The sequence below is a fragment of the Malurus melanocephalus genome, unplaced genomic scaffold (assembly GCF_030028575.1).
Source record: "Malurus melanocephalus ecotype Western Australia unplaced genomic scaffold, MMel_1.1 scaffold_119, whole genome shotgun sequence".
In the NCBI taxonomy this organism is placed as follows: Eukaryota; Metazoa; Chordata; class Aves; order Passeriformes; family Maluridae; genus Malurus; species Malurus melanocephalus.
In genome coordinates this window covers 1,096,989-1,111,386 of record NW_026623351.1, presented here as the reverse complement: position 1 = coordinate 1,111,386, position 14,398 = coordinate 1,096,989, and the positions used below count along the sequence as shown (strand labels likewise).

Genomic DNA, 14,398 nt, shown 5'->3' with positions numbered 1-14,398 from the left:
CACAGGGCCAATGACAGCACAGTGCAGGGAGCAAAAGTCTTGAGTGATTGACAATAAAAACAAAGCAAAGAACTCTTTCTCCCCACCATAGGAGGCAGGTGCTGTATTTGTAATACATACATAAATGTCAGTCATTGAAGGTGCTGTCCACACAAAACCCTTCTAAGGCAGAGAGGCATTACATCACATTTTGTGTAAAGAATAGCTGGCTCTTTTATTTAGTCTCTGGAAATGAGAAAACTCCTCCCAAATGAAACTATCCGTTATTTCTCAAGAAATAATATGAAAATATTCTACCGTTTCTCCTCAGGCATTCTTTGTTCTTTTATTTAATTGTCTTATCCACACAAAGGCACTTTAACAAGACAAGGCTGGTGCCTCTGGGAAATAAAAGATGATTGGGATGTTGTAAAATCAGGCCCAAAGAAATTCAAGAAGAACAAATTAGTCAGACTAGAACAGTTACACTGCAGTACCAGTTACCTTAAGAACAAAAGTAACAGAGAATTATTTATTCAGACAAAACCCCAGTCTTAAGCAGTCTCAAACAATGTTGACATTGCTACCATCTATCTCTTTGTCACTAAGAAAAATCAGTACTTTCATTTARAGGAYGTACAGTTTAGAAAGAACAAGAGCAGGGAGTTATATCTCAGTAGAAATAATTGTGGAAACCAATATTTTCTTCAAGTTCAAAGGGAAAAAAGTGACAAGGATTGTGAGTACGTATGATGAGGGAGAGCCTTTATTCCCTAATTTTRCTWATGRTTGGTGTAAAACAGGATTTGAAATMATTGAACWTGGASATTGTGAAGCAGCACAAGASATAAAGGTAAAAYTTGATRGMAATAACTMAAAAYTCACAGTCTATTTAGAATTAAAKAYACTAKTTAAAGAAATRCRAAAAGCAAATTTATGWGAATTTCTTTAAAAGAAATGTGATATGGGCAAATTCAGGGCCAAAAAAAGTCTAAATAAATTCCCTGGAGAGCAATGAAGAAAACAGAAATAGAAGGGGAGAACAGAGGCTGGAGAGGGACTTGCTGTGAGGACACCAAGGATGTTTTAGTGCTGATTCTATGGAGCTGAAGGATCGACCCTGAACATGGGGCCAGCAGCCTGCCTTCTCCCTAGTAGCTACATTGGAGGGTGCAAATCACTTCTTGTCTCCTACAAGACCAGACCAGGACAGCTGGGCTGGGGAAAAAGTCCAGAAGGTCCCACACACACAAGGCTCGACTGGCCAGGACAAAAAAGTCCTACAAGTTCATAGCAGTGGAAACATGTAGGTAAAAGAAAAAGCGAAAAACAACAGAAAGGCGAATGCTCAGAATAAGTCTTTTTTTTATCTTTCTCCTGAACTGCTGAAAATCTGTGKGTGTGAGTGGYCTTTTCTTCTTGCCCTCCAAGAAAWCTGTWAAGGAGTAGTGAGTGAATATGGTAAGGGGTAGAAATCTCCTCCTCTCAGCATCCAAGGTGCCTGCTGCAACAAGCGGGCTGCCCACGGGTTTGCAGGGGTTTAGTGAGATCCTTCTTTGGCAGAAACGAGTGCTCTGGAGTGGTTACTGACTTTGGAGAACAGTTCAGCACGACAGAAGAGAGAGGGAGACCTGTGCTGCCCTGGAGGTAAGGACAGACATTGATCTGACTTTAGCCCTTAGAAATGTGTGCTCTCACTCCCATCCAGGTCTGAGTGCACACACCTTTTCTTCCTGAGAAGAATCACCTCCATTTATTCAGGCAGTCACTAGACTGCTGCCTTTTTTAAACAATGAATTTTAGCCTTTTTCAGCGAATAAATTCCAAACATGTTCATATTCTAAGAAAGGCATAATTAATGCTTTGCTATGGTGCCATCCTTGTTCAAGTGTATAGACAAAATGTCACTTTATTGCAATTTCCAGAWATTGAAGTTTTAAGTGGCTTGATTCATTCACAAAGTTTGAAGTCATTCACCAGGTACCAAAACAAACAAATCTCTTTTAGAAGAGATTACCCTTTTCTGAAATATTAGGCTGAGGACGTTACAATTATAATTGCAGTCTTCACTAAGAATGTAAGATTTCTGGAAAATAAAGTCTGCTGTATGATTTTTGGAATATTGTGAGTTTTGCCTCTTGACACAGTATTTCCAGATCCATGGCTGATGAAAGATATTTAACTATGGGCTGATATTTAGTGTCTAAATGTAGTTTATTTAAGTGAATGTTTCTGCTTCTTACAACCACCACTCTCATGTAGATTTTCTACCACTAAACTATAGTCATATCCTAACTCATAAATAATTTTGGTTTTGTTAAATGCTAAGAAGATTTAGAATTGTATATATGGGGTATTCTGAAGCCTTCTTCATTCCCTACGTGACTGCTGTTCTCTAAGCTGGTGAGATTTCACAAGCAATGAAACCAAGGTTAAAACTGAGGAGGTGTTTGTTCATGGCTTTTTTAAACATTTTCTGCAGAATTTACTGGTAGTCTTTGGAGTCACTTTTAAATGACTACTCAGCTCATGTAGAATGTAAAATCCTTCCTTTTCCCCTCTCCAGTTGTATAAATAGTGCAAAAACTTGGGAACAATGTGAGTTATGCAGAGGAAAGTTCAAGWGCATGAGAGGTCTCTGCTGCTAGCACTGGGGACTCAGCACCATCACCTCTGACAGCTGACTTCAGGAATGTCAGGAATACATGGAATTTGGTTCACAGATCTTAATCGCTTGASATAAGGTCATTTCCCCCATTTAGTAGTTAAGGCACACATTTTTATACTCATTGTCCAGGTTTTCCCCAGAAATTTCAATTGTTCTTTTGTCCTCAATTTAAGTCCTCCTAGGTGTAGAAATCATGGCTTCTGGAGATGCAGAAGTTTGAAATAGGAGGCCAGGCCTATGGGCAGTAGAAGATGGTAGTTCAAAAACAAGCAGAGTTTAAAAACATGGTGTCCAAAGGGCTTTGCATCTGAAAAGGTTCATGTTCCCAAGACTGATCAAGCCAAATGGACTAGCAGAAAATGCATGTAGGTAATAAAGGAGGTTGTACCACTAGCAAACTTTTACAGACTTTTAGCAAACCTGAGTACTTTTAAAGCTATGTTTCTCATTTCAAGACTTTTTGCCTATCTAGGACGAAATGAGATGTTCAAGGCAGGCACATTTACCAAATAATCGCAGGTGAAAGCTACAATAACTACAATTTCACACTTATTTCAACTATAATTTCACCCTTCCCCCTCTGCATCCCTTCCCTCACTGCATCCCTTCCCACATTTCATCCCGCCCCAGCCCTTTTCTGACAGACTCCAGCACAAGCACACATTGTAGAAAGCTGAATATTTTATTGAATAGGCACAACAAATTAGTCTAACTGCGTGTAACTGCTTTGGGATATATCTGAAAAATGTACAGTTCTCTTTAAAACAGATTTGTGGAGCTTTTCTCCTTTGGTTAAGTGGTTTTACTCCAGCTTTAAGCATTAGTCCTGTGTGAAKGTGGCATCTTCATGCTTTTTCATAAACCCTTTTGCAGGAAACGTTATTCATGGTGCATTCCTGGAAAGAAAAGATAATTCAATCAGCTTTTAACTCTCACTAAATGTTTGTTAGTCAGAAGGTAGAGAATTACTTATCTATTAGGAACCAGTTTAAGAAAAATTTGCATTTCTCCTCCTCTAAAGCCAATTGCCAAAAGAGTGAAACTCAGTTTTGAGAGCTTCAGCAACAGAAGTCTGAAAAACAAGCACAGGAGTGAAAGAATTTTCAAGAATATTTCTAATCTTTACTTTAAAATATCTAAAGAAGGCTCCTAGGCCTTCTGTGGGCACTGACTGCTCCCTGGAGTTGGACATGAACGTTTTTTATTTCCTCTTTTTCAGCTGTGGCTGGTCTTCCTCACACACATGCGCACAGCACACRCACACACTGAGAGCTTTCAGACTTGCAGCTGCTGGTGTCAGGCTCTGCATGTTGGGCTCCATCCTCATCTGTTTTTCTGTTAGACCAAACTCTGTTTTGTTCAATCTTTCTTAATGAAGTTGTTATTAAAAACTATTTCTATATCTTCTCCTCTGGTCTCTGTCCAAAGAAATTTAAATACTAAATTTATGGACATATTATTTTTCCCTAGGGGAGGGCAGAACTCCTCAGGAATTTTGTGTATGTGTATCGTTTTGCAGCATGTAGGAATCTCAGCTGCCTTTTATGAACATAGATTTAGTCCTGTCCCAGATTCCTCAAAGTGTGTTTTCTAAAACCCTAGAGAAGAGCTGGGAAGCCCCAGACTGTAGGTGGGCCTCGCTGGCACCAAGTCAAGCACAAGAGTCTCTGACCACTTAAAATCAACCTACAGAGCTTGGACAAAGGTTTTCTTTTTTGCTCTAACATCATATTATGAACACAGTTGTTGGTGATGCATGGCAGGGTTCCCACAGATGCCTGCTAAGCCTCTGCTGAAGATGARCAGGAGTGTTCTGCATCAGCCTAGAGTGAATGTTTTTAATGAGGCCTTTGCTAATGCTTCCTCTATGCTGTTCAGGACTTAGAGATTCTCATATATAAAAATTTCCTTCATAAGATGTCAGGTTTCTTTTTATTCCTACACTTTCCTAACCATGTCTTTGCTAGGAATGGAGGACAGGYGCCTCCACACCATTCCATAAGTTTAACAGCACTCCAGTTTTAACCTACACTCCAAACTCAATCAGAGATTTCTCACCAAGTGCACAGAACCCTTTCAGATGCTTTCCCTCTGCATGCTTGAATCCAAAGTCATACACTAAATTCAGTGATCAAGTAACAAGAATGAACTCACCACCACCAGGTTGCCATCCACCACTCTTCTCTTTATGATGGTCTCTTTTCCATCCCACTTCTGCACCTGGGTCAGGATGCCRTTTTCTAGGGTTATGACATTCTGCCAAAGTGAAAAAAACAAAGTGTGGCTGTTTCATCAGGGTGCTTTGGTTTAAACAGAAGACTCTCTAAGTCCAAACAGTTCTCAGCACAAAGCATCCATAGCAGTCTTACGTRTGGAGACACCATTTCTGCACCTGATGTCAAAATCACAGCTCTGCCCCTCTACCCCCTCATCCCTTTTTGAGAGATGTATTTGCAAAGCGCTGTTTCCAGACTCACCTTTGTTTTTCTGTCATCTGCTGTGGTCTCATCAAACTCTTCACCCAGCTTGAAAGAGACTTCTGTAGTTTTGAGGGAACTTTCTGTTTTGATGGTTATCACTTCACCACTCATGCTGATAGTTACATTAGGCTTGGCCACACCAGCCATCTTCCTGGTAGCAAACCCCACACCTGTAAATAAGATAGGGAACTATGAAATTTTTATCTTTCCTCAATCTTTTTCTCTTATRCATTGGGGAAAAAAAGAAACTCTCAGTGCTTTTTTCCCTATTTTTTCTGACTGTTATTAATTCTATGTTACAGRTTTATAAACTCTCACTTGGTACTGCTGTAGACCAAGCTGGGTGGGTTGATGTAAGGAAATTCTCTACCCTGTAATTGTCAAAATAGTAAAAGCGATATTTTGAAGACTGAGATGGTTGTAATGCCAGATATTTATTTGCACATATACATGTGCATAACTCCAGTAGCTTATACTCTACTTGAATGTTAATTATGTCCAAAAGTAAATAAGCAGAAATATATGACAGTCTCTAAGCCAAAAAAAAGCAACAAAACAAACAAGGAAAAAAAAAGCAAGCATGTTTTATATTTATCAGTGGTAAGTTGAATATAAGGAAATGATTAAGAAATAGCTGGCAATGGTTATGTCCTGAGTAAAATCTGGAGTAAAGATTAAGAGTGCAACATTCTCACTCATTGAAAGCTGTCAGGATAAGTAACAGTAAGTATTATACCCTTAAATTGTAAATAAACCCCCAACTTTTTAGCATTTACTAATTGAATTTAGCATGTACTACCCCCTGCTTCCTCCATACTAACAGAATGTTGGAGCCTTTTAAATCCCAATTTAATTATAAACAAGAGGTCTACACCTTTAGAGAAAAGTGTTTCACATCAAATCTTTGCAAGTATCTGCATGAATCCATGCAATTTTCTTTGTTAATATTCTCTGGAGGCAGCTASAGAGTTTCATTCAGTGTAATAGCTGTGGCAATTAACTGGTGTCCTAATCAAGTAGCAATATGAAGTTATTTAGGTGTGTTGCTTATAGACATAAGGAAGCTTGCTGCTTTCTAGTATCAGACAATTTGCATCTCCAAGGATAAAAGCTAATTCACACAAAATATTGCAGTGATATGCTATAGATCCATATATAAGCTAATAYCTAAGCTAATATTTATAAGCTCATACATCCATTTATATGCTAACAAGGCATGCATAGACTCAGCTTACCTGACATTTTTTCCTATCAATCACAGTTTTTCTGCTTTATAGGACTTTAACACCACTAATTCAAAGAGACAAGTTCTCCAGTTTAAGACTGCTTGATAAAATAGTGCATTAAACCCCCCTTGATAAACAGCACAGCTAGAAAAAGCAGGTAAAGAGTAAAGTTCAAAACTGGCATTCCTTCCCTGTTCCAGATACAAGAACTTGAAATAACAATTCTCACCCAGTTCTTTCATATAGTCCTCAAAGTTTTCACTGCTAAGGAGCTTCCAGGTGCCCACAAACTGGTCGCACATTTTGTCAGGCTAGACAGATGTCTTCCAGAGGTTCAAACAGAAATGCAGGACAGGAGGATATTATGAGCTCCAGCAGAAGAGGACTTATCTTTAAAAAGGAACCATGGCCACATGATGCTCTGGGATGACCAATGAAGACAGAGTCCTAGTGCCCAGTGTTTTTCTTCCTCCCTTACCCCTCCTTTGCCAGTAGGTCATAGTGCTATTATTCATATGCTCTTACTAGCACAAAGATCACTGTCTTGTTTTTATTTAATTATTTTTGTCACTGAAGAACACTCTACCTTAAAGGCAAATAATTAAATCACATTACCTTTCAAAATTAAAAGGTAGGCTCGAGCTCAACCCACAAAAGTTAATGCTCTCTCCCACACTCTTTCATTTCCACTCTATCAAACGAACACAACTCAATTCCCAGTCTTTCAGATCCAAAAGGCTCGTTGGGATTATTTCACTTGCTCTCTGAATGCCTGCAGTCAGAAATTTCCTCCAGAGAAATACAGAATTACAGGTAGAAGTGTATTTGGAGCACAAAGTGAGCATGCTGGGGTTATAGAAGGCTGAGACAACAAAATTGCTTCCTTGATTGGGATCTCCTTGTCATTGCACCACCTGAATCAATTGAACAATAGATCTGTAATACAGTATTGACCCACCAAAGCTCCCTGAACAATTAATTTGTTTTCTGTTCTTGCTTTTTAGGAATCAATCTGTTTGAGGCAAGTTGTGTACAGGCTTGACATAATGGRGTCCATCTTGACTGTTTTAATCTCYATCTAATCCCTGTCATATGTCAGTTCACAAAAAACTGTCAGAAAGCATTCAAGCAAGTTCTTAGACCTTCCTCAGCCTGTAATGTGCTATTCCAATGGCAGAAAGCATGCAATAAGTGCATAGTCCAGCCTCTGCAGTTCTCTCTATGTGGATTTCCAGGAAYTACTCTGCTGGTTGCTAGGCATCAATTATTGTGGATCATATTTTGTACTTGTTGCCTTTGTAAGATACAATGCTGGGTTTTTTTATATAGGATTGCAAGATCATAAGGATATTTTTAAGGGAAGGGAAGGGAAGAGAAGGACTTCAGTGCATCCTTCCGCTCAAGCAGGGTCACCTCTGAGCTCACAGCAGGATGCTTAGAGCTGTGCCTTTTTGTGGATCAGAAAACTCCAAGGAAGGAGCCAGTTCAGTTTCCCTGGGCAGCACACACCCCTGCCCAGCTGTCCCAAAGGGCAGAGTCTCCTCACCTCCTCTCTGAACCACTCTGCTTTCAGCTTTTATTCATATTCATTCACCCCCTACCATTCACTACCTGGCTCCAGCTCCTCGCTCACTTTCCCACAGGAGTTGAGAGCTGTTTTTAAGCACTCCCAAGGCTCAGCCAGGATGAACCACTTCAGTCTCACAGCCTCTCCTCACTGGGCAAGTGCTCCAGACTCCTGAGGGTCCTGTGGGCCCTCTGTTGAGGTCATTCCAAAACTGGATGCAGTACTCTGGATACATCCTGGAGTGCTGAGATGAGGGGAATAATCACTTCCTTCCTACTGGCTGCACTTCTGGACGTACAGCCCAGGSTGTTTTTGGCCTTTCTGATGCCAGGTCTCAATTCAGTGCCCACCACGACCCCAATTTTTCAGCAGGGCTTGTCTCTAGGGTGTGTGTCCCCAGGATTGCTCTGAGAGCTGAGCATATTTGTACATGCATAGTTAGTCATCCTCTTGTGCCTTTAAGAGGTCAGTCTATAGGGATTAAAATAGCTAATCTTAGATTTGGCCTATTCTTTTTKGGGTTTTTTGTATATTCACTGACCTTGGCCTAATCTCAAAATAAATAAAACCGTATTCTTGTTATGAAGTGGCTGATGGCTTTCCTGGTTGKCTTTCTCAGAGTGTCACATGCTCAAGTGTTCTTTAAAAGGAATTTTTGAGGGTCCCTCAAACTTGTGTCATTATCTTGAGATATTTTGGTTTGGATTATTGGCTTAAGAAACACTGTACTCTGTKTGAGCAGATGGTAGGAACATGAAAACTCAAATTCAGCAATTAAATAATGAGAACTGAAAGCACCAGGTGAGGATTGCTGCTGTGGCCCAGATGGAAAGGATGCGATGTGAATGAACCCAGTTCCTGTTCAAACTTTTCTTGTCTTTTGGGAACTGTTCTGTGTATGGCTTACTGCAACTAGAATTCAATTGTCTGGAGGAGAAATAGGGCTTTTATATTCAAAACTATAGACTGGAAGAGGTGATTTGCCTTCCTTTGGTGTTAACAGCTGTCTGCAATGTGATATTGCAATAGTTTTTGGGAAGCATTGACGCTCCTTTCCATACAAATCGATTTGGAACAGACAGGTGCACTCTCCTTAGGCAGTCAATAACTTGCACTTATTTAAAGTGAATCTGAGCTATTTGTAGATATCTTGCAAATGTGATGACTCAAAAATACAAGAAGAAAGCCAACTTGAGGGTTGACTTGCACRTTTACTTCAAAGAAAGCAGCTATCTGGGACCAGGCTTATGGCTCTCATTTGGAAAGTATCCTGCCAATGGTATCCTTTCCCTCAGAGAGACTTCCAGTAACAAGAGATAAACTTGTGGCACTGATGTCATCTAAACAAATCATGCCTGCTCTCTGGGGCAAAGGCACACAGCCTGCTGATAAAGACTGGAGTTTTTAATGGTCATGAAGAAATCAGTGAGGCTTCTGAGCCTGGATGTTTAAGCAAGTGATTCATGTCACTTGCAGAAGTGTCTTGACAGCAAGAGCTGGGCAATCTGGCTAAACAGCCCTGTGGTTACTGGCACAGACCTGATCTAATACCATCAAAAACAAGGGCATCCTCAAAAGTGTAGAAACCTCCTTCAAAATAAGCAGAAGTTTTGAAGAAAACATAGGAGGTAAGAGATAAACCAAGAAAATGAAGATGGTGAGGGTCCAGCAAAGTGAARAAATGCTGGAAAAGGAAATTCATCTCTTAATCCTGATATGAACTGATGTAGCTTGAGTCCACAAATAATAATCATACCCTGTCTGCAATGTGGTCTTGGGGTGCTGTGACCTTAGAGGAGAGTTCCTGATGCAGGAGACGCAGACGTGATCACAGATCCCAGAATTCTGTGGTTCTATGAAATGGAAGAGCAAAGCAGCAGCTGTGCAGGGGAAATCAGTAGATGGGAAGGCAGCAATGATGGGTAAAATCTTACTCTGTGAGTCAGACCAAGGGTGGATAAATGGCTTTTTACAAAAGTAAGCACAATAATAACCTCCCTTTGGCTCTTTCAGTCTTGCAGGAGCAATGAGGCACTTCCACTGAGTATGTGAGAGACAGGATATTAGTTCTGTAGGGAAGATGTGCCACTTAGGAGAGCTTTCAATTGAGCATTGTGCTAAACCTTTCCTGGAACTGTCCAAATAAAACACATCTTATTCTCAAAAACCTAAGTTAACAGTTGTTACACTGCTAGCAACACTGCTTTGTTAAGAAATTTAAGCAGATCTCTAAACTGCTTAAATGGCAGTTTCTTTCTGGAGTTCTTCCTTGCCCCAGAAGGGCAACAGAGGGCAACTCCTTTGAATGCTCTGGCTATCCAACTGGTRACTACCAATGAGCAGCAGTGTATTTTACTTACGCCAAAGTTCTGCTACTTTTYGAGTAAAAAGCTGATGTGAAAAAGCATCCATGCTCAATTCCACACCTGATGATATTGACAATGACTTCTGCCGAACACTTATTTACAAGGCACGTGACCTCTRCATGGGGTTATTAGTGGCACAGATGGCAATATTCATGGTAAGAAAAAAWACATATTCTTGGCAAAGATATAAAAATGGGGATATTTCCTTAAGCAGGGAAAGAATTGTGGCTTTGATGCAAGCTTCTTGTTCAGGCACAGTAACACCTATTGAGAATAAGGGCTATATTACCCCTCAGAAAGGAGGAACCATATAACACTCTCCAGTACTGCTGTACCTTAGACCAAGGRAAAGATTTTCTTAATACTTATCTGGCTGGATACCAGATTGAGAGTCTGTTCTAAGGCCCCAGGGTAGCTACAAGAAAGGTGATATAATCTTGGAGACAGACAGGAATAGGTAAAGGAATGCCATCTCTGCTTACCAAGTTGCTACTTTTATTTCTGTTTAATATTTGAAACAGGTGAATTRCTTTGCACTTCTGCTTAGTCAGGAAAAGGCAAAACTAAAGCTTCACTACTCATAATGCGAGGCTCCGACTTTACAAAATACTGGCTTCAGTTGATTTGAAAGTTCAAGAGGCCAATAGGGTTTCAGTGATATTTTTCTCTCTCTTGGGGAAGGAGGTGAGCAGGAGAAACAGCAGATCCTTCTCCCTGTGCTCAGTCCCCAGCACCAAACTGGTGCTCCTGTACTTGTGATKGTGGCTTCAGACCTCACTCAGAACTCAGGGTACTATTGCAAATGGTCATTTGACAGATTCGCCAGCAACAACAGACCTCTCTTTCCTTGAGCTGCCATTGGCACCACTCCACCCTGTCACACTGCTGGGCTGTGACATTTGGAGACCTCAGGCTGGTGTGCCCCAGCACTTGATTTTTTATTTTTTTTTGTGGTTCAGGGTTCTTTTATTTCCTCCTGAAGTTTAGCCCAAGCAGTGAGTCTCCATGTCCTTAGATAGGTTTCCAATATYGGAAAACAGCTCCATGAAAATTAAAACATTTAAAAGGTGTTTCTGAAACACTGAGCTAAGTTTGTTGTAAAGCTTTCAAGAACAGAAAAGAAATGAAACAGAAACAGAAATAATTTTGAGGCATAGTAAGATCAAGCCCAAAACAAAACCTGGTGGTTGATTTTATTAATTTGCAATGAAAATATGCATAAGAACATTTTCTGAACTTGCTTTAAAGATGAAGAAAAAAATGCAGGTATGTCTGGAGGGAACAGCTAGCCTCTGGACCCTTACCTTTTGACAGACAGCTGAGATTCTGGCTTTTCTCAGCAGATGGCACGGCAATAATATATACTCTCAAACATCTGTGGCTCATACCAGGCGACCACTGCTCCTGAGGAAAACATGGATTTCTCATGCTCTCCTCTAACATGTGTCCCCCTCTTTCCTGGAGCAAGCAGTTGGCAGTGTGAATGCCATGAATTTCAGGGAGTGAGTTTAATGGAATATGAGAATATCAGAAAAGGAAGAAAGAAAGAAGAAGTATCTGCATATTTGGTTTGTTGTTTTATTTCACTGCAATGAGAAGAAATGCAGGTGCAGTAGCTCCTACAGGCATGCAGGTGATGGGCTTCCAGAAGATAATGCGGAATTTCTGGGTAAGAACACTCAAAATGTCAAAGACACATCTCATATATGCTGTATTCAGCAAATGCCATAGTGAGATTAGTGACAAATTGAATTTCATTATTTATTAAGGTTTATATGAGAGAAGATCTTGATTTATTGCCTATAATGTAGGCACTGCAGATGCTTCCTGTTCTAACTACTATGGATTTCCCTGACAACAAATAAACAACAAATTTCAGGTTGTCTAAAATTTCTGATGTTCTGATCTGTTCAACTGTTTTGTATGTAGGGTACAAGTCTTGCATCTARCATCAGGGCTTCTCTTCTCAAGGATGTACCATGGAAGTTTTCCTTTTTCTGAATCCTGCTTTGTCTTGCCTCAAAACACATAAATCCTTGCCATTCTTCCCCTTTACCTTCCCTGCCCCTCCCAAAAAAACCCCCTCTTTTCTATTCTTACTTCTTTATCCTTAAACTTCTCTCTACATTTAGGTATTGCAGCAGACTTGCAAATGAACAAAGCAGTATGATTCCCACAACACTTTTGGGTTTTTTTCTAGTGATTTGAAGACTTGCTGGAAGAGTAGACTTGCTAATAATGTTCTGAAAATTCCTTTGAAGTCCTTCCCCAGATGCTCCTCTGAATCATCCCAGATCATCCAGCTGAAAGCTTCTCTTGAAGCCTCCATCTGACCAAAGTAATAAGACTGTTGGTTACATTTGCTTTTGGACTACCCAAGAGGACTCCATCAACCTCCAACAACCCTGCCTTGTTACTGGAGCTCATACAATACCACTTGTCTTATTTCCATACATTTAGAATCCTTCACGGTTTTGTTKGTTTGTTTGTTTGTTTCTTGWTAAAACTCTTTTATCAAGCTGAGGGAAAAAAAAATCAAATACAGATGACAGAGCAGTGCATATAGGCAACATGCAATATCTTGTAAGYTTAAGCTATTCCTGTCAGTGCTTGTCCTTCTCCTAGCAGTTGCCTTCTTGTGAAGCAAGAGAACTTCCAGAATTTCACTTATTTCTAAGACAGCAAAGAAAGAACAAAGTGAAGAAAGAGCAGTATTTCAACAAGACCAAAAGGACCCTSTACAAAGCATTTAAGCTCTGCTGAACCTGTGTTTTGAGTAAATGTACATGAGTTTGCCAGCCCTGTTCATGCATGTCTTCTTTCTTCATGCTGCACTTTCTGCTTCCTAAGCTTTCAATCTGACAGCTTGCTCTGACCCTCTCAGTGAACTGCTCCTTGTATTTGCCAGAAAGCAATCTGTTACCACTGATGCATTTGGATCACATCCAAAGACCCAATGCTCTGTGTAAGGGGAAGTAAAAAATCTGAGTATGAAATGCCCTTCGGAGTCGAAACCTTACGGAGAGTTGCCCTCTGCCTCCAGCGAGGTGAGGAGCTGCTGGGTGTSAAGGCTGGCAGCTCTCTGGCTCTCTTCAGCAGATCTCCTGCTGCCCCTGGGCACTGCCAGCTGGAGGGACAGAGGAGCCAGCAGCTCCGGCCCAGCCACTGACCTTGCCCAGGCCAGCCATCTCTTGTATCTGCCTTCACTGCAGCCTCACTGCTGGATTTCACCGTCACTGCCGTCTCATTGCATCTCGTCTTTTTCCACATATAATAGATTGAGAATCAAAAGGATCTCCGAGGAAAGAAATGTGAAGGTTTTCWAAAGCAATCCATCATTCCTGCCCTTCCTGCTCTGGAMAGCTGTCTTGCCAGGAGCTAATCAATGTTGTTTATGTTCAACATGTAAAAAGTCACATCACATCTCCAGTAAGGGAGTGCCTGTAAAATGCATTGCYTCACCAATGCCCAATACTGAGTGACAATCACTGCCCTGATCTTGCTGGCCACAAGCCAGGATGCCACTGGCCTTCTTGGCCACCTGGGCACGGCTGGCTCATGCTCAGCTGTGATTGACCAGCACCCCCAGGTCCTTTTCCACTGGACTGCTTTCCAGCCATTTTTCCCCCATTCTGTAACACTGCATGGGGTTGTTGTAACCAATGTGCAGCATCTTCCACTTTGCCTTGTTGAACCTCACACCACTGCCCTTAGCCCATTAATCCAAGTTCAATCCAAGACTGCATTTTTAGCTGCAAAYCTAGCAGATTGCATGGTTTGGTTCCTTGATTATCATGATATCTACTTAGACTGAACTCTTTTTGTCTTTAGAAAGAATGAGAGATCATTTTTACTATCTCATCCCCTACAGAAACAGACATTTGCTGAACAGACATTTGGGAACAGCATTAGATCCTTCTTGCCTTGCCTAACAACTCTTTCTCAGATCTCACGGTATTAAGCTTTTGGTCCCATTAGCAATAAAAGAACTTGGCTGCCAAACACAATCTTGGAGAGTCAAGACAGAGAGGTTTGTTTGCCAGTTGTAGCCAGTGTCTAGTAGGATAATTATCAGACTTACACTACCTGCTGCTAGTCAGAAGRTGTGCAGT

General features: G+C 40.8%; 1 protein-coding gene across 1 annotated transcript; it reads right to left on the bottom strand.

Moving 5' to 3' along the window:
- Nucleotides 1-3,310: 3,310 nt before the first annotated feature.
- On the bottom strand, nt 3,311-6,743 carry LOC130575875 (fatty acid-binding protein, adipocyte). Its single transcript, XM_057370094.1, has 4 exons — nt 6,583-6,743; nt 5,125-5,297; nt 4,802-4,903; nt 3,311-3,543 (listed from the first exon to the last, which is right to left on the bottom strand). Exons 1-4 carry the CDS (start codon nt 6,653-6,655, stop codon nt 3,493-3,495), a joined length of 399 nt encoding a protein of 132 aa, XP_057226077.1. The 5' UTR covers nt 6,656-6,743; the 3' UTR covers nt 3,311-3,492.
- Between the last annotated feature and the right edge of the window lie 7,655 nt (nt 6,744-14,398).